This window comes from Helobdella robusta (assembly GCF_000326865.2).
Source record: "Helobdella robusta unplaced genomic scaffold HELROscaffold_28, whole genome shotgun sequence".
Classification (NCBI taxonomy): domain Eukaryota; kingdom Metazoa; phylum Annelida; class Clitellata; order Rhynchobdellida; family Glossiphoniidae; genus Helobdella; species Helobdella robusta.
In genome coordinates, this window is record NW_008704435.1 from 1,520,165 (window position 1) to 1,538,970 (window position 18,806).

Sequence of the window (18,806 nt, forward strand, 5' to 3'; positions counted from 1 at the left end):
TGCATTATTGCCTGGAAGAAACAAACAAAGAAACATAATTCCATTAAAAAAACTGAAAATCAAAATAACGAAATAGAAAAAACTTCAAATTTTCGAACAGAAAAACTGCAAACAATTTGCCAATTTTGAAACTGTTGAAAAGGGCCAACCAATTTGATATGAAAATACTTCGAAAAATTGTTTTTTTTTTTTTTTTTTTTTTTTTTTACAAACGTCTAGTCTATTTAATAACAAGGAAAGGCATAATATATAGAAATTTAAATTAATGAAAATTATGTTGAAAATTAAAATAATTAAAAAAACATGTGTTTGATTATTTTACAACGAACTTGCCACTCAAACATGACGGGAGCAAACCCTGAAGCAGCAGCTGACCCGCTGAGACCCACCACGTTCGGAGCCCCCATGTTGCTGGCAAATATGGAACCCGCTAACTTGAATTTGTTTTATTCGTTAAAAATTTTAGTTATCAAAATAATTTGGTAAAAAAATTTAATAATAATCATTCATCATGCAATGTAAACGTTATTCCACGAGTTATCTACTTCCATGAAAGATGGAATATGCTTATAATATATCTAACCAAAGAACGGATAATGTGTGTGAACTAACTGGGATAAATGTCATTGACTTGCCGGCCAAGAAAAATCCGAGCGAACTGTTTTTGTTTGCATAGTAAGTTGCCTGGAAATTTTTTTACCAAATTATTTCATGTTTTCATCAATAAACTTTCTACTACATCATTCATTCTACAAAATTTGATTTGTTAGCTAGTCTGTGATCGGCGAGTTAGCTCAGTCGGTTGAAGTACGATGTTTCGTGCTGTTATTACAGGATGGCACGGTTCAAATACTGTCTGTGCGAAACTCAAAGACCATCATACGCGTATGATGCTATGTTTGCCCGTGCATACAAAATGTGTACGTGCGTCGTGTGGTGTGGATAGTACAGCCTTTTTGACTCAGATGTTTGACAAAAAGTATAAAATAATGAGTAAACTAAAAAATTGCCTTAATTAAATAAATTCAAAATGTTGTTTTTGTCATAACGCTATAACGGATGAATGAATGAATGATTGAATGAATATAACATACAAATTAGACATGTATCATTCAGACCCTATTGCTCAGAATTGTTAGTTAACAACCCACCAGTAGTCCAACTGAAAGAATGGCCACAAAATAAGCAACAATGATGCATATGTCCAGCCATTCCAAATAACCCATATGTCACTGTTGTTTAAAAAAATATTGCTAAAGTAAATTTAAAGGGTCAGAAATATCTGACAAATTTCGTTAAAAATCGAACAAATATAATACTATCAACACCTAATATAGTTATGAGAATCAATTTTAGCCATTTCACACATAATGAATATTATGCATTGGTTTAAATGAAATTCACATATATTTATGACGGCCCTTAGAAATAAACTTGAATTTAAAAGACAACCAGTTTAACAAACTTTTGAAGATTTTTCAAATTATTTTAAGGAATTTTGATCCTAACAGATCATCTTCAGTTGTTGTGCAAAATTTGAATAAAGGGGAAGAGCAGCTTTGCTGACCAACAATGAAAACTTATAATAATCAGATTCATTCAGAAAAATGAACAAAACCTACAAACATCGCACATGAATACACGAAGCATGTGAAAGACGGGGATCTTTCGGTCGTATTTGAACCTGGTCACCGCTGGTACTGCGAAGCAGCACCTGGCTGACTTGACTACTAGGCTATGTAATCTTCATCTGCATCAGAGAATCGAAATCAGCTTTTCTACACGAGGGACTACTGCATAGATTACTATTATAGTATAGATTAATACCGTATAGATTAATATTAGCTTAGGAACAAAACCAGATAGTGGGGATAGCCCGGCAAGGGATAGGATTAATAATATATTAAATTTTATGTTGGTTGGTATAAAAAAAACTTATATATATTTATTATATTTCAATAAAGAGGATAGTTGGCAAAATCGAAAAGACAAACTGCAAAAATTTGGTAGAATAGTTTTAAATAACTTAAAATTTGGAAATACCACATTTCAGCAAAATTACAAAAAATTTGAGTTTTGGCCCGCATCAAAGTGGTCAGGATTTGCATTTGCGTGTGTGCGTGTCAGTGTATATTTATGTGTTTGTGTGTTTTATACGTTTCGTAATTTTGTGTGACTTTACACTAATCATACAATAAATGATTCATATTACAAAAAAAAACACACGATGAACTACAATTCTGTTCACAGAAAGATTACTTTTATTACTTTATTATGTAAAGAGACAAAAACAGTGTTAATCGAATTCATCTGAAAACGCATGTTATGATATAAGATCTAACAGATTTCATTTGCGAGCAAAAGTTTGTCATGTTAGGAATTTTTAAATATGCATGTTCAACAGGTTTTAAATGGAATCAAGTCAATATTATTTTTGGCTCAATTTCTTTTGTGCATTAAATTGTGTTTGTACATTGTTTGATAAGTTGGCATTTTTTATTTTGGGAAAAAATAATTTATATCCAAATTGTGTTTTTTTAATGATTTATATCTGCTAAACTGCTCTGTTGCAGTTAAATGAACAACAGAAAACATTTATAGAATCCTATAATTCTGGAACTAAATAAAGTGTTAACGCGATTGTAAAACTTTTTGAAAGTGTATGTATGAATGCTTTAACATTTCTACTCCATAAACATTCTTTACCCTTATCAGCCACATAACTTACATACTAATTCATTAACTAGAAACTTTATTAATTATTCCACTTATTCGTATTTTTAAATCAATTTTTCACTTTCCATGATTCTCATGCTTAATCATTTTACTCCGTTATTTACTTTTCATTATTATTAACTTGCCTGTTGTAACAGGTTCTCCTTCTGTCAGATTCTGATTTTTTAAAGAACAATAATATTTAAAAACAAGATTTAAACTTCTTCAGTCTAGTATAATTTGCACATACTCAAAAATATAGGAAAAACTTGTATATTGAATTGATAAATGTATAAATTGATAGATAATTGTATAGATTTTATTTTAAAGATGTTAAACATCTCCACTTCTTGATGGTCTTCTGGTCTTAAATGAGGTATGTACTATGTGTGGGCTTTTGTGTTGTGATCTATTTATGAATGAGTGTGCTTATGTATGAATGTGTGTGTGTGATGAGTGAAAAGGAGAGAGTTTGCTATGAGCTGCGTATAATGTTCGGCTTTGTTTGGTCTCTAAAAAAATTTTGCTTAACCCAAATATTAACCAAAATATAATCAATTTCATACAAAACGTAGTCAAAAACGCATAAGTTTTTGTACAACGACTAATAGATGTTGATAAATAAACATGAGACCAAACTTATTAACTCTAATGAAGAACACGATCTGATAGTAAATTACAAACCTTGAAAAGTTTGAATTGAATTTGGATGCACACTGGTTTCGAACGAATGAAGGTTAGGAAAATGCACGAGTGATTGCGGAATAGGAGAGAAAAGGGTGACAGATGCTTGAAGCAAAAAATAATTAGGGAATAACATATGTCAAGAAAGGAAAGAATACATCACACTTTGAAAAGTTTTTTGGAGTTTAGAGTGACTTAAAATCGTCAAAAGAATATTAACAGCCATTTTAAGTCTTACTGAACAACTAATTTTTATTATTTAATTTTAATTAAGCAGAGCTGGTTCGGTATCCTTAAGTTCATAGATCAATATAAAAATACATATATACATATTAATGATGCAATAAGTTTATATGACAGAAAGTACAAAAGTATAAAATATGGAATGAAATAAGTTAACAGAGTAGTTTTTATTAAGATAATAATAAGTTAGTTAGTATTTATTACATATTTAACATCTTCAATTTATTTTACATTTATGTTATTGCCGTTCAAACGCATGTCTCGAAATCTGAATCTTCACATACAAATACTCAACCAAAAGCACGAAATGCCACGCAGCTTTATAAATCATAAATAAATTTTTTCAAAAGAAACAAATACTATATTGTTAACAGATAAATAATTGTTGACGTTTTAATATGATTCTACAGACACAATGCTTTTAAAAATATTTAAAGACAACTTGAAACGTTATTTTTAAAACAATTTTCATTACAATGAATGTTTTCAGTTGTTTATAGCAATTCATATTCAAGTTGCTTTTCATATTTCAGATAGGATATTGATTATACAATTGAAATGCTTCAGTTACGAAAAATTACATTATTCATTGCAGGATAATGTTTCTTGCTGAATGTTTTCAACATCTGTTTGGACATACCGATTTGAAAACAATGACTTCAAAAAATGATGATTTCAATTTGTTTATGTTCATTTTTGTGTTAGTTTGTCATTAAAATTTATACGATCTATTTGTAATCCGAAACATTTACTCAAATTGTTGAATATTTTACGACCGATCATGCTAGCGTTTGAAAAATAATTTAATTAAGTTACTTGACTTTTTATAATAAAAAACTTTAAAATTATTGGTTTATATTCAATATTAATAAATCAACAAATGATAAACATTAATGGAACGTCCCAATTAAACGGCTAGTCAAATTAAACTTTTTTATGAAAAACTATTTAAAAACAAAGATATAGAAGACAAGTTTTTTATGCCTATATCCAAGAATAAATAAAAAATGTTAGATGTGATGGTAGAAGTACTTGCGTGTTGCCCGTCCTATCAATTGCACTGGATTTTTTTAGCATTTTTATTTTTTCGTCAAATTACGTAATTACGTACAAGGCCTCGCGGGCCGTAGCTTACCCACCCTCCTGCTTTAGATGTTTGAAAATTGTTTGAAGATGTTTACAAATTGCTTAAAAATATGTTCACTCAGGATGAAAACCGTGGACAAAATAACACATTGTTTTAAGGTCTTTGAAATTGAAATGAACCAAATGTGGTCAGATTAGTTTTCACCTGAGTTTGGTTCTGAAAAAAGCTCTAAGTTTATGATAATATCTAACCATCAAACTCAAAAGAAACTATTGAAACTTTTCAAAACTTCTAAAAATTAGATGTTATCAATCAAGTCTGAATAAAAGTTACACATTATATAAAATAAAATGTAAATTACCTCCTTAACAGTTTGAGCAATGATATAATCCACAAATTCAGTGGGAATGTATAATTTACAGTTCGAATTTAAAATAACAGAAAACTAGCCAGCAGCATTGATTCAGCAGTTAGTTACCGTCGTATGACGAAGAAATTTAGTAGTAAAGTATTCAGTTTGACATGTCAATTACATTTATGTTAATACAAATACACAATTGCTTACTATTGCTTAGCAGAACGTATAATTTAAATAATATCATAACTAAATCTATTATATATGATGTTATATTATATATATAATACACACATATATATATATATACATATATATAACAAAACATATAATATATATTTATATATACATATATATAATATAACTTATTATATATAAATATGTATAAATATATTTCGACGGTTGCCCGTCCTACCAATTGCACTGGATTTTTTTAGCATTTTTATTTTTATTTTTTAGGACCCTATGAACCCACTAAAAGAGGAGTGCAGCCAGTCGAGCCACTGCCTGCACCTGAAGGATGAATTAGATCGATGCACTGAAAGGGTCACGAGTCGAACGAAGACAATGACAAGTTTAAATTAAAAATGTTAGCAGAGTTGAGCACTATTTTTCCGCCTGACCTGTAACTCCGCTTTATCAATCTCCCACTGAGCGCGGTCCATCTCAAATTTGGCCCACTCAGTCTGGAGAAAGTGTAAAATTCCTGGCATGGAATAGAGTGGCCGGGTTAAAGGAACATCATCATTTTTATTGCTGTTGGCATTGCCTGCCGATAATCTAACGCCTAAAGTGTTAAATGGCTGGTCGAGTTGATGAACAGATAACGGTTCCTCCATCATGTCGTAAAAGTTTAAAATTCTATAATTTTTATCCTCTAAACCATTAAATAACTTAATATATTCAATTAAATAACTGAAACATAATCGCAAAAGTTTAAGATGGTGGACTAACAACAAAAGATACTGAATATTCAAAAGTTAAAATATATCTTCCTAGGTCCGTTAAAAGGCCTAAGCTTTATCTTGTTTTACAATTTTCATAAAAACTCGACAACTTTTATATTAAAAGTAGTCAATAATGCTATAAATTAAAAATGTTAGCAGAGTTGAGCACTATTTTTCCGCCTGACCTGTAACTCCGCTTTATCAATCTCCCACTGAGCGCGGTCCATCTCAAATTTGGCCCACTCAGTCTGGAGAAAGTGTAAAATTCCTGGCATGGAATAGAGTGGCCGGGTTAAAGGAACATCATCATTTTTATTGCTGTTGGCATTGCTTATTTTTATTTGTTTTAGACATGATAGAACAGAAATGTTTTTTTCGGTATACCTATACCATCTTCGGTGTTCGAATTGTATTATATATCTTGTATCTTGTGTCTCTGAGCATTTGACCACATAAACAACAATTTAGATAACACCAGTTTAGTTGAATTTTCATGATGATCTTGGATAAGAATTCTTTTCCAATAAAATGAACAATTTCTAGCAAATTCTTGTGAAGAAAATTAAAAAGACAAACTAAATAGATTAATGCCAACAATTCGGCGAAAATAGAAAGAGTTGAGACTATGCGATGGGCAATTGTTAAAAAAATCTTATAGCCACATTGATGTTATTCAATTTAAGATTGAGTTTTTCATTTTAAGTTCATTATCGAACTTTTCAATTTTGTATACAGAATTTCTATCTAGCTTATTGATAACAAAAACATAAAAAGTTTTTTTCGACAACCATTTTTCATCATCACTGTTGAAAAATTAAATCTTGTTTATGTACCTCTTCGTTATATAATGGTCTGAAGTCTTCAATACTGTGTGTCTTCAATTGTTCGGCTTCTTTGTTAGTCGGTTGGTTAGTTAATGAAAGACGTCTTTGTTCAATATAAATTAAATATTGAATATTAGTTTTTAAAATAATAATTGAATAAACGAATAATAATTCAATTTAAATTAAATATTGAATATTAGTTTTTAAAATAATAATTGGTTCTTAACAAATATGTCTAGCAGCAAATGTTCAGCCACACGCATTTTATAAAAATAAAACATTTGCTTACGCTTTGCTTATCAGTATACATTCAGTAACGCGCTCTTGGAATGTTATTGATGTGTAATATTGTACGTTATTATCATAGATTTCTATCTGGTGCAAGGGTGGTTTTAGATAATTTTACCGGAAGAAACCAAAGTTTGTCGTGTGTGAAGACAAAAAGTAAGAAATTCTTCTCAGTTTTCAATTTGAAACAGTGTTTTCACTAATAACGTTCATAATGTTTAAAAATTGAGCAAACAGAATATGTTGACTCAATTTTCAAAAAATTCAAACCCGCCACTACTCTGTTGACTTCTGTGTTGTGTTTCTCTTTTCGAGGATTCTTTGTTACTCCTAACTGATTGTGTGCGGTCAGCCTTCGAAATAATTTGCTTGTTGTAATCCTAGTTCCTGTGCCTACACTCCACACTGAACAATTTTAGAGCACTCTAGGAAATTGCAATTTCTCACCATATTTGGGCATGTTTGTGCAGTTGTTTTCATTGTTATAACTGTAGTTTTGTGATCAGAGTAATGAAAGCTGAACTCAACGGTGGGCTATCAAGATTTATATACATAATATAATAAATAAATGAGTGTGTGCGAGTGTGTGTGTGTGCGCGTGCGTGTGTGTGTGCGTGTGTGTGTGTGTGTGTGTGTGTGAGTCTGTGATGTGTCTTTATGATGAGTAAATAAAGTGTATAGCATATACAACTAATCATTTTCAGCTTTTATATTTGTGAACATAAATCATGCGTTTGAGTTGTAGATCTGTCTAAAATTGAAAAATGTTGATACAGTGTGCCTTATGTTGAAAATGTCTACCTGATAGTAGAAGCACCCAAATTGAAGACGTAAATGAACTTTTGATGAAATGCGTTTGCTGATTAATGAATGTATGATACTTTATTTCAAACTCTAAATTGTATACATCAAAATTTTTATTACAGCACATGTTCTGAAGTAAACGTTTCAGCTTAATATTGCACGTTGTATCGTAACAATGTCGACCCCTTGCTTATAATGTATTATTATTATTTATCAAAACATCGAAAGCAGTGTAACTGTAGATCGTACAGTTTGCACTCAAGGTCGGATTTGAAGTTCTGAAGACCGTTGAGCAAGGAAGATAATAGGACCCCCACGTTATTTTTAAGATTTTTTACAGTTTATTTCAGCTTAGAGTGTAGTAAGTTGTTAAAATCAAATACAATTTATTAAAAAAATATAAACTGAAAAATGGAAATATATTATAGTGGTTGTACAATTATTGTAGATAAAATTGAATATATTTATTCTTCATTTATTCATTAAGGTGTTGTTAGATGTTTGAAAATGATTCGACAGATTATTTTAAATAAATAGCCAAGCAACATCTAGGTAAGTGTATAAAACTATAAATACATTTGAACAACATGGTGGCTAATGTCAGGAGTAACGGTTATAAGCTATGCAAGTTTCAAAGCCAGAAATATAAACGTAAAATTCGTTTTATGAAGTTCTGACTGAAAAATCGATCAAATGTTTATTTACTGAAATGTAATAAGAAATTTCTTCTTCAGTGATTATATTCAGTTTAAGACAATTAGAATTTAATCCTCATCATTATGTGCGATCATTTACGAACATCAAATTGTTGAGTTTGTAACTTAACCTTCCCATTTCACATACATTGCGCAAATTAGAAAAATCGAAACATCAAATTAAAATCTCAATAAAAATTAAGATTAGCTGAAAAAACCAATTAGAAAGCAAATAATAGCCAATAAGATAAGTGCATTGATGTCGCAAACACGTGACCAAAATGCATCTTCATTGATGTTCGTCATCTCTTCGTAAACTTTCATTTCTTCTTCTTCCGACATTTTCTTCTGGTCATCTTCCAATGTTGCTCCGCACATGAAAGCGTACACCCTCCATGGCAAGGAATGCTTCTTAGCTGGAAGGGACGATTCTAAAAAAATTTAAATTTTAAGAATCAAACATATTGTGAAATCTAAACCAACCGTGAAATCAAATCGGAGAGGGAAAAGATTCAAGAGATGAGATTTTTATTTAAATCACTCCAAACGGACAAATTTAGCGCTTTTAAATAAAATTATTTAATACCAACCATCTTTTTTAATAGATGCATCAACAGTTTCAACAATCGCAATTTGCGAACTTGCATTGTTTGTTTCATTTAGCTCACCGATGCTTGTTTTGGATCCCTGAGTTTTGCAGTCTGTCGTGTTGAGAGATAATTTGCTCTTTCTGGTCCACCAAGTAACTCTTTCTAGCTGCGGTTGGTTTGGAATTACGTATACAATTTTCATGTTGTATCTTAAAGATTGTTGAAACATGTACAAAATAATTTGAGATGTTTATATTTAAATGAATTGTATGAAATAATTTCATAATTTGAAAAAATAACAAAAACTGAAACTTCACCTCGTTCAGTGGTTGTTCTTTGGTGACGAAAGAGACCACCACCATGACAATGAACGTTATGACGCACAAAATGACTGCAAACACCAAATAGTGGACCTGCAGCGTGACGAAGATTTGTCAGGAAATTTAAGAATAAATGTTTGAAAATTGTTTTTTATTTTCTTATACAACTAATTTGACAAAGTGATTGTTATATTTTTAAATAACATTTTAAAATAGCATTCCATGTAACTTGAAATAATTGAAACAAATCTACAACATTGGCCTAGTGTTCGATGATGTTTACAAAATAATGAAACTAATTCAATTTTAAAGGGAGAAAATTTGTTACCTCTTTTAATGCTTATCTAATATATCAATATCAATCTACATAAACAGCACTTTAGCAGGGATTTAAAGAAATTTTATTTTTAAAATGTTATAAAACGTTAAAAATTTTCAATCTGGACAAAAGTAAAAAATTAAGATTATGATTATGAATATGATAGATTTCAAGCTATTAAAGATTTTCAATTTGAAAACATTTTTCATCAATAATTTTTTTCTATTCGTACATCTTGCTGAAAATGGTCACAAACTTTGACTTAGGATGGTCAAAGCAAGCGAACTGCACATAAGTACGTTGGTGAGATTGCTACTACAGTTCGTTTTGATTAATTCAAAATTAAGAAAGGATGTTGATCGCACATACAAAAAATTAAAAGATGGAACACTGGATGTTAAAAAGATAACAAAGGTGTCACGTCACATTTAAAAAAAAACAACTTGGTCGATATAAATAATACAATCGGTTTTTAACTAATTAATAAAAATAATAACAAGGAAAAACTTCACAACAGCACCTACTTTCTCAAGAATATCTGGTCTCTTAACTATTTCAGAGCTACCGCACTGAGCGCTTCTGTAACTGAAATCGAGAACCATTCTTATGATACCAGCGCCCAATCCAACTATTAGCCCCCACCATGCACCCTACATCATTTCATCACAATATTTAACATCAATAATAATTTACTTATTTATAAATGAAATATTCAAATATTAAAACAATCGTCCGTTTCTTGAACGGTTGAACAGGAATTTTTTTTAAATCGTGTCCATTAATGATTGAAATAACAAAAAATTTTAAATTAAAATTATATTAATAAAAAAGTAATAAAGCTTGAACCTGTTCAGTTGCGCGCGTCCAGAACATTCCCAACAGGTAGACAACCGTCCAAGGAGGAGTCAAGTAAGAATAAACAGCTTGTGAGTAATTCCAGAGCTGACTTCCTTGTACAGACTGCAGAATGGGCAGCCAAGCTACACTCAAGCACACTAAAAAGAGACCGAACAATCGTCCGACCAAAACTTTTTCAAGCTCAGATGCCTTTTTTCTGAAATGTGAATAGATGTCCAGTGTGAACAGCGAGGAACCGCTGTTGTAGTACGATGTTAATGAACTCATCAGTGCCGACAGGAGAGCCGCCAACATCAGACCTTTGATCCCTGTTTCGTATAAGGTCTGATTTCACGTTTATGACTAAAAGTCAATGCAAGAGACACGGCAAAATGTTATCACTAATACTTTTCTAATGGTAAGTTGATTGCAAGAGAACGCTGATTCAAAATAACACTGTCTTCATTTTCGTGATGCTATGAATGCTATTCGATGTTATAATAATAACTTAAGATAATAAGATTTTTAGCAATTTTCATGTTTTGATTTATTTTTATTCTTACGTAATAAATTTGTTGTTCACTTTTCCCGAAAGCGCAGTCTATAATGGTGCCAAATTTTGAATTCATAACAAAATTGAAAACAATCCGTTCATTTCTTGTGTGTAATAAAATACATTAGTTCGCTCACAGCGGCTTATCAGTATGCTGTTAAAAAATTAACTCTTAAGTAAGTTTGCACATCAGTTCTATAAGTTTTGTAAACCTTTTGGGAGAATGTTCAAAACCAGCATTGGGTAGGCGATGTTAGTGCATCCAGCTGGGTTTCCACATTTTTCTTGGCATATTTCCGGAGAAGAACAGGCAACATCGTCTAATTGAGAGCAAGATATTTATACAATTCAAGAAATCAAGATTTATGAATGCTGCAATTAAAGTTTGAATAAAATTGATCAATTCAACCTTGACCCAAATTATTATTTTATTCAATTTTAGACTTTACCAGTAAATATTTTTTAAATTATTTTTATTTTGATGTTGTAGTTTTCATATAAACATCTAAGATAAAATTTTCAAATATAGAAATTTACTAATATAAGCAAAACATAGTTTCCTCAAACTCTACATACCAGCGTAAAGAATTCTACTAATCATGCCAGGAATTATAAAAAGAAAGAATGGAAGAATCTTTAGGTACCCAGCCAACAAACATCCCGCTTTGCTGTGAAGAACTGTTTTTGCTGACAAGTTGCGTTGCACAATCACCTTAAAGAATATTTAAATATAGTGTACCGTTTTGGAAACTACCTTGAAAAACTTCAAGCCAAGTATTTTCCACTCTTAAAATTCTACATTTTCATCTTATAAAATAAACGTATAAATAAGTCTCGTAGAGATCGTTATTGATTTCATATTTTCTAACCTGTTGGGTGCACCAGCAGTAAATACCCAGAGATATCATTCCAAAGACAACACCAGGCCAAGGAAAATCAGACTCGGTGCTTCTGAAAACGTGGAATGAATCGGCAGGTGGAAAACCACAAGAGAGGTTGTTGTAGAGTTGATGTTCGATGTACGTGTGTCGAGAGGCTGCTTTTCGAAATTGTTCCAACATGGAATTGTACCCTCCTACTTCTATCATTGCTAGTAAATCGGAAACAAACTGTGATCTAATTGAATCAACAAGTCTATACAATATTTTCTGATTGCTAGTTTTATTCAAAAACTGGGATTCTATGTAAGAAAATGACTTACCTTTAACACCGACAACAGCAGCTCCAACGACAAGAATGACCGCTTGCAACGTGTCTGTGTATATAACAGCTGTTAGGCCTCCTGTTAAAAATTTTGGTTATATGTTTGAAAAGTGCTGCGTGATGATGTGTCTGAAGTATGTGTTATTAAAAATATACCTCCAATGGTATAAACAGCGGTGATTGCGAGAATTATTACTGTCGACAAATAAACATTCCACCCCAAAAGTTTGTGCATGAAAATACTGGCTGCATAAATCTCCATCTGAAAACGTACAAAGTTCTTTTATTCAGTTTATAATTGAAAACAAAACTGCCTATTCTTATATTCCTGAAAAAGTATAATATTTTATGTATTTCTAAAATTTGATGAAAACTTTTAAATCTTGTGTAAGTTAAAAACATATTACTAGTTCAAATTTGTGTTTTTATCTAAATTTTGATTGCAGAGTTCGAGTCACACGTGGTCGTTCTGTTTCATCTGAGTTTTGTCAGAACGTCAGAACGTGTTGTAGGTAACATGTTTAATTAAAACTTCACAAATCATTTATTTATGTTTATTTTGCTTTTGGTATAAACTTATTATAATAACAAATAACTTATTAATGTTACAAAAACTGTTTTGTAATAATTTTAGCTTCTTTGATCAGAAAGTTTTTTCAATCGCTAGGTCTAAAAAAATGTTTTTGCAGTGTTCGCTTTTTTTCTCTTATTTCAATATATTCTTATATTATTTTAGTTTTTCATGTTTTTCATAAATCTAATTAACGCTAAAATAATTTCAGAATTTATATTTTATAAATAAGCTATATTAATTTGTCTTAAAAACTGGACAGTTTATTATTTTGTCGAAAGTATGCATAATTAGGATAGAAACGCTTGTTAGTTCGTGCTGCTTGTGTTTACAATTATGTCTATGAATTATAACTGCGCGCTTGTATGCATAGTATTATCGGCTGCTCAATGTTATATAATGTTGATTTCCTATATATGTATATTCTATATATACGACAGTAGGGAAACAATTGTTCCGAAATCCTACCGGTATACCACAGATCGCTGTAAGGAGAAGTTGAATGACTGAGTGACAGATTCTCAGTCTTGATCCTCCGAATCTTTTTTGAAGATATTCAGGCATTGTGTACGTCTTTAATGGATTGAAAAGTAATATAACTTTGTTGAATTCAAGTTACAATTTAAGTTGAAATTAGGTAATTTTTCATTACAAACGCTCTAACAAAATTTCAACTGAAGCAATAAAAACAAACCGCCGATGCTAAATATATTGGAGCGAAAATCCAACCAAGAGCAACTAGTGCAAACACTGCCTGAATAAATGATATATTTCTATTTGTTATAAATATTCTAAAAATCGTAAATAGTAATACAAGAAAACTAAAATTTTTGAACAGAAACTATGCAATTTGTTGAATATCGTTATTATGTTAAAAGGTAGATGAGAATCCAAGGGTTACAGCTCAGTCAATTTATAAATTAAAAGTTCTTTTAATGCTTTAATAAAAAAATTGACATTTTAAATAAGATCGACAACATTTGGTTTACAGCAAAGTTTTGAATTTTAATTAATATATCTTTGCTATTTCATGCACTTAAAATTGGACTACATTTGTGTTGTTACATTTCAATTCAGGGTTGATGTGCTGTTGGGTCAAATAAAAACTGCTTGAAAAATCGTGCCAAAAGAATATAAACTAACTTCATTTCTTAAGTTAATAAAGTGTTTTGATTTTATTACATATTATAATTTAAGCATCAATGATTACGTTCGTTTTTTTATTAAGAGACTAATTCTAGTGCCTTATCATAAAATTTTTTTTATTTGAGATGATGTTGAATTTGTATTGTCATTATAATATTTAAGCAATGAATCAACAAGATAATATTTACGATTTGTAGATTTGAAATCAGCTTTATCTTTCCGCATTGACCGACAATTTTATTAATATATTAACACTATCCAATTTCAATTAATTCATATTTTCCAAAAGTTTGCGGAAAATTGATCAAATGAATGGATCGCAAACAAGAGTAAACTTGATTAGCTGCTTACATTCAATTTACATGTGTATCTAGGAAATTTTTTTAAAGTATTTATTTTGTGGCCACAGTTTGGAATGCAGAAAAGCATAATGAAACGTAAATATCGTGATAAAAAATATTTTAAAAATTGTTATATTCAAAGAGACAAATGTTTATAACGAACTTGCCACTCAAACATGACGGGAGCAAACCCTGAAGCAGCGGCAGACCCGCTGAGACCCACCACGTTCGGAGCCCCCATGTTGCTGGCAAATATGGAACCCGCTATCTTCAAGCGGTTGGGTTATTCGTGAAAATATCAAATATTCAAATAATTAGAAGTGGTAAAAATATTTATCCATTCTATGTATACATAATGATTTCTAAAAACGAGTTATTTACTTTCGTGAAAGATTGAATAAGATTTTTGCATATCTAACCAATAGAAAAATAATGGGTGTGAACTAACTGGGATGAATGTCATTGACTTGCCGGCCAAGAAAAATCCAAGTGAACTGTTTTTGTTTGCATAGTAAGTTGCCTGAAAAAAATGAGTGAGTGGTCACATGTTTGCACCAACAAATATTCTCCCATATCATTCCTTCTACAAGTTTTGGCTCGTTAGTTAGATGTTTAAGATTCAAAAATTAATTTTTGTCTAATTGTTTAACTATCTGTCAAATATTAAAAATTCAATTATAAAAAAAGTGTAAAATGAATTTTGATTAAAATAATTTTGTTTAAAATAAGACCAACTAGCAGTCCAACTGAAAGAATAACCACAAAATAAGCAACAATGATACATATATCCAACCATTCCAAATAACCCATCTGTCATTGTTGTTTGGATTAATGGGAAAATATTATAATTATATAAAATAAACGATATCAGTAAGTTCCTTAAAAATAGTTTAGAAACTATAAAACTTTAAACAAAATAAAAAAAGAACCGTAAGAATTGGTTTGTTGAAATTTCAAATTTTGATAGATAAAATAAATATTATTTATTGTAGAAAACAAAATTTACACTGATTTCAATTATCATTAAAAATAAACTTTTGAATTTTGTGACGCAAACATTGCAACAACTTTGTTCTCTTCAGATTTTTTTTCAATATTTTTAAGAAATGCTTGAACATTTATAATATATAAAAACTTATATGAATATAATTAAGATTGTAAGTGTGTGTGTCCGTCTGTGTCTGTGTAATTTAATATGTAGGGTAATTTTGTGTGATTTTACATTGCTTAAGATTCATGTTAAATAAAGTACACGAACGAATGTCAACATTAACTCCAATTTTACCGTAGATAGGAATAAAATTTCCAAGCTTGCTAGTATTCTTTATCTGTATATTATCAATAAGATCAATTTTTATGTTTGTTATGCTAACTGATAAAATCTTTATCAATCGATTTGGATATCACACTTTTTCCGTTAGGATTACGAAAAAAGGTTGGTCTAGTAACAATTCTAATAACTATGAATTAATTTCGATTTGTTTACGTGATAGATTTTCAATGTAATTTGCTCGCTAAAATGTGTTGCCTACTTGACTTTAATTACTTTCTCGAATGTTGATGCCCATTGCAATTGATAGTTCAATATGTTTCTTATGTTGAGTGAGATGGAATGTAATATAACAAGGTTTAACGTTGGGTTTGAAACGTACTGTAAGCAAGCCAGTGAAGCCATAGTCACAAATTATAACAAAATGAGCTGTGCACAAACTTGCCTGCGACTACGACTCTGGTTTGATTTGTGTTGATGATCCGAATAAAACTGGCTTTATTTGAAAGATGAAAATCCGGCACAATATCCTAGTAACAATATATTTGGTTGAATTTTTATTGATTTGAAGTAAAAATTATTTATTTTCTATTTGTTGTGTTTCTCTTTGTTCTTTAGCAGTTGAGATAAAATTACTCATACTTGTACTTTAGCTATAGTACTTGTATTTGTATTTGAGGCCTGAGTATTCGTGCCTGCACTTTAAAAAACACTCGAAAACATCTCTGTTAGTAAGGCTTATTGACTTTTCTATTGACAAAGATTTATATTTTTAGTAAATAATATCGAAACGTCTCTGTCCACCGTTGTTCGTCTCATACGATTGATACTTCAATCCAAAATGTCACTTTTATTTTTCTCAATTTTCTGAATTTGTTGTTGCTCTTTAATGAGTTTGAACATCTTTGAAATACATCGGAAGCCGCTTAACTAGACCACACCAAAACTTGGCCAATGTCTAATTTCGTTACCGTTCCTATTAACCAACCTGACTGTTTTTAAATTCATGACGCGTTATTGTGAATTTGAAAAAAAGTTAATGCAGTAGATATATCAGCGATAGATTAAATCAAATGAATGTAATTACTCTGCCTCGGGTAATAACCCTATGAGTCTAAACGATACCACTTTCACAGTTTTAATAAAATTGAAATGTACGACGACGGGAGTTGAAAAATTTGGATATTTTGACGATCGCAATTGCAAAATAAACTCAGAAATAAGCAGACAAATTTTAAATACTTACGTTAAGGATGGCCAAAATGGTTTTCAATTGTTGTAACTACTTCAAACATTGAAGTTAATGTCTGCTCTGCTACCATCATGCATTCTTTTTTCACATCGTCAAACGGTCATTCATACAACAACAAAGATTCTGACTAACTATGTTTTGTTGTAATTTCAAATTTTTAATGATCAGTTTTAGTTGTGGTTTTCGTCACGTGCGTGGTTGATACTATTGAGTAAAACGTAAAAACGACCTTCAAGCATTTTATTATCAAAATATATTTTCATTAGCTGTTATATAATCCTCATTAACCTCTCTATGAAATATTTAAAGCACAAGCTACATTTATTCAGCTGTTAAAAATATTTCTAAAAAATTATAATTATTTACATCAACCATTTTAAATTAAATTAATAATTTAATTTAATTAAATTTTTAATTACAAGCTACATTTATTCAGCTGTTAAAAATATTTCTAAAAAATTATAATTATTTACATCAACCATTTTAAATTAAATTAATAATTTAATTTAATTAAATTTTTAATTTACGAATGACGGATCACATACGAAGCATGTGACAGGCGAAATTTTTTTGTCATATTCGAACCCGGTAACTACAGATATCACGAAACATCAACAGGCGTTCTTAACCATTAGGCAACTACGCCGCCCATATTAATCAATAAATAATATAATAATAGTAATATTATTATTATTGGTGTATTTGTAAGCGCTTTTTAAAAAGGTTTCAGAGGCGCTAACGACTATTGCAGTACAATGCGTAGCACTTTACTAAAGCAATGCAATGAATGGAGAGAAAAAGACATTAGCACGGGTGAGCTTGTACAAAAAGATGGTGTCTCAACCTTTCAAGAAATTGAATGACAGACAACGCAGGATCACGATGGTCCCTAGGCAAACCATTCCAGATAGCAGGATCCATTACGGAGAAATTCCTTTGACCAAAAGCCATGTTCGTGTCAGGTAAAAACAGTGAACCTGAATTGTCAGAGCGCAATGTTTGACTCAGCAGTGGCACAGTCTTAAGATTGACACTATCAGTTCATTATTTTAGGGCAAATCTATTAATACATTTAAAAAACGTTAAAAAAATCTTGAAAATAATTTTTTGATGAACCGAAAGCCAGTGAAAAACAAAAAGAATGAGCTTCACGTGATTGTTATTAAGGCCACCTGGAACCAACCTTGCAGTCCAATTTTAAACCGACTAAAATCTAAACAGACATATTTACACCTAATGAAAAAAAGCCAGAAAGAAGGCACAGATTGATTGAAAAGGTATAAAAAGACAAAAACCTGTCAATAAACTTCGTAATAATCTGTGTAGGTAAACAGTCAAGGGACCATGATTTAGTAGGTGGGTCAGGTATAATTTGTAATTGTGTTTTAGTTTTGACTGAATGTTCATACTAAAGTTTTCATTTTATACCTCTTGACAAAGTATTTTAGTTAAGATTATAGGCATTTCCTAACACCTGGCGTCATCTCAATTTTTGCTCGCCGTCTTATCATGTCAAGGATCAACTGTTTCTTTTTAACTGTACCACGCCTCTTTAACTCTATAAAAAGTTGATGATGGTCTAGAACAGTTTGACAAAATAAGGTTTTCGAATCGGTGAACAAGTTTGTTTTTTAATCATTTTCAAAGAAATTGTTTATTTCAAATTATTCAGTCACTCACACAGCTAATTTTTTACACACACCATAAAAGTTTATTAAACCTATCGGCACTACCTCACTTTTTCAAAAAAATTTAATTCTGC

General features: G+C 30.5%; 3 protein-coding genes across 3 annotated transcripts in view; all 3 read right to left on the reverse strand.

Annotated features, from left to right (window-relative positions):
* HELRODRAFT_174006 (hypothetical protein) overlaps window positions 1-1,226 on the reverse strand; it is a gene marked incomplete at both ends in the record, with an annotated part of 1,781 nt that extends 555 nt beyond the window's left edge. The window contains 3 exons of the mRNA XM_009020563.1: window positions 330-434; window positions 613-684; window positions 1,152-1,226. Of these exons, the coding sequence (XP_009018811.1) occupies window positions 330-434; window positions 613-684; window positions 1,152-1,226 (252 nt within the window). The remainder of the gene's footprint in view (window positions 1-329; window positions 435-612; window positions 685-1,151) is intronic.
* Window positions 1,227-5,674: 4,448 nt separating this feature from the next.
* Window positions 5,675-5,923, reverse strand: HELRODRAFT_80964 (hypothetical protein; the record flags this gene model as incomplete). The annotated part of the gene is made up of 1 exon (XM_009020564.1): window positions 5,675-5,923. The coding sequence occupies one exon, from the start codon at window positions 5,921-5,923 to the stop codon at window positions 5,675-5,677; it is 249 nt and encodes an 82-aa protein (XP_009018812.1).
* Window positions 5,924-9,221: 3,298 nt separating this feature from the next.
* HELRODRAFT_112437 (hypothetical protein) lies at window positions 9,222-15,350 on the reverse strand (the record flags this gene model as incomplete). Its single annotated transcript, XM_009020565.1, has 14 exons — window positions 15,258-15,350; window positions 14,971-15,042; window positions 14,686-14,790; window positions 13,730-13,789; window positions 13,504-13,608; window positions 12,621-12,726; window positions 12,463-12,543; window positions 12,131-12,351; window positions 11,838-11,973; window positions 11,474-11,581; window positions 10,718-11,037; window positions 10,396-10,521; window positions 9,550-9,645; window positions 9,222-9,398 (listed from the first exon to the last, which is right to left on the reverse strand). Exons 1-14 carry the CDS (start codon window positions 15,330-15,332, stop codon window positions 9,222-9,224), a joined length of 1,788 nt encoding a protein of 595 aa, XP_009018813.1. The 5' UTR covers window positions 15,333-15,350.
* Between the last annotated feature and the right edge of the window lie 3,456 nt (window positions 15,351-18,806).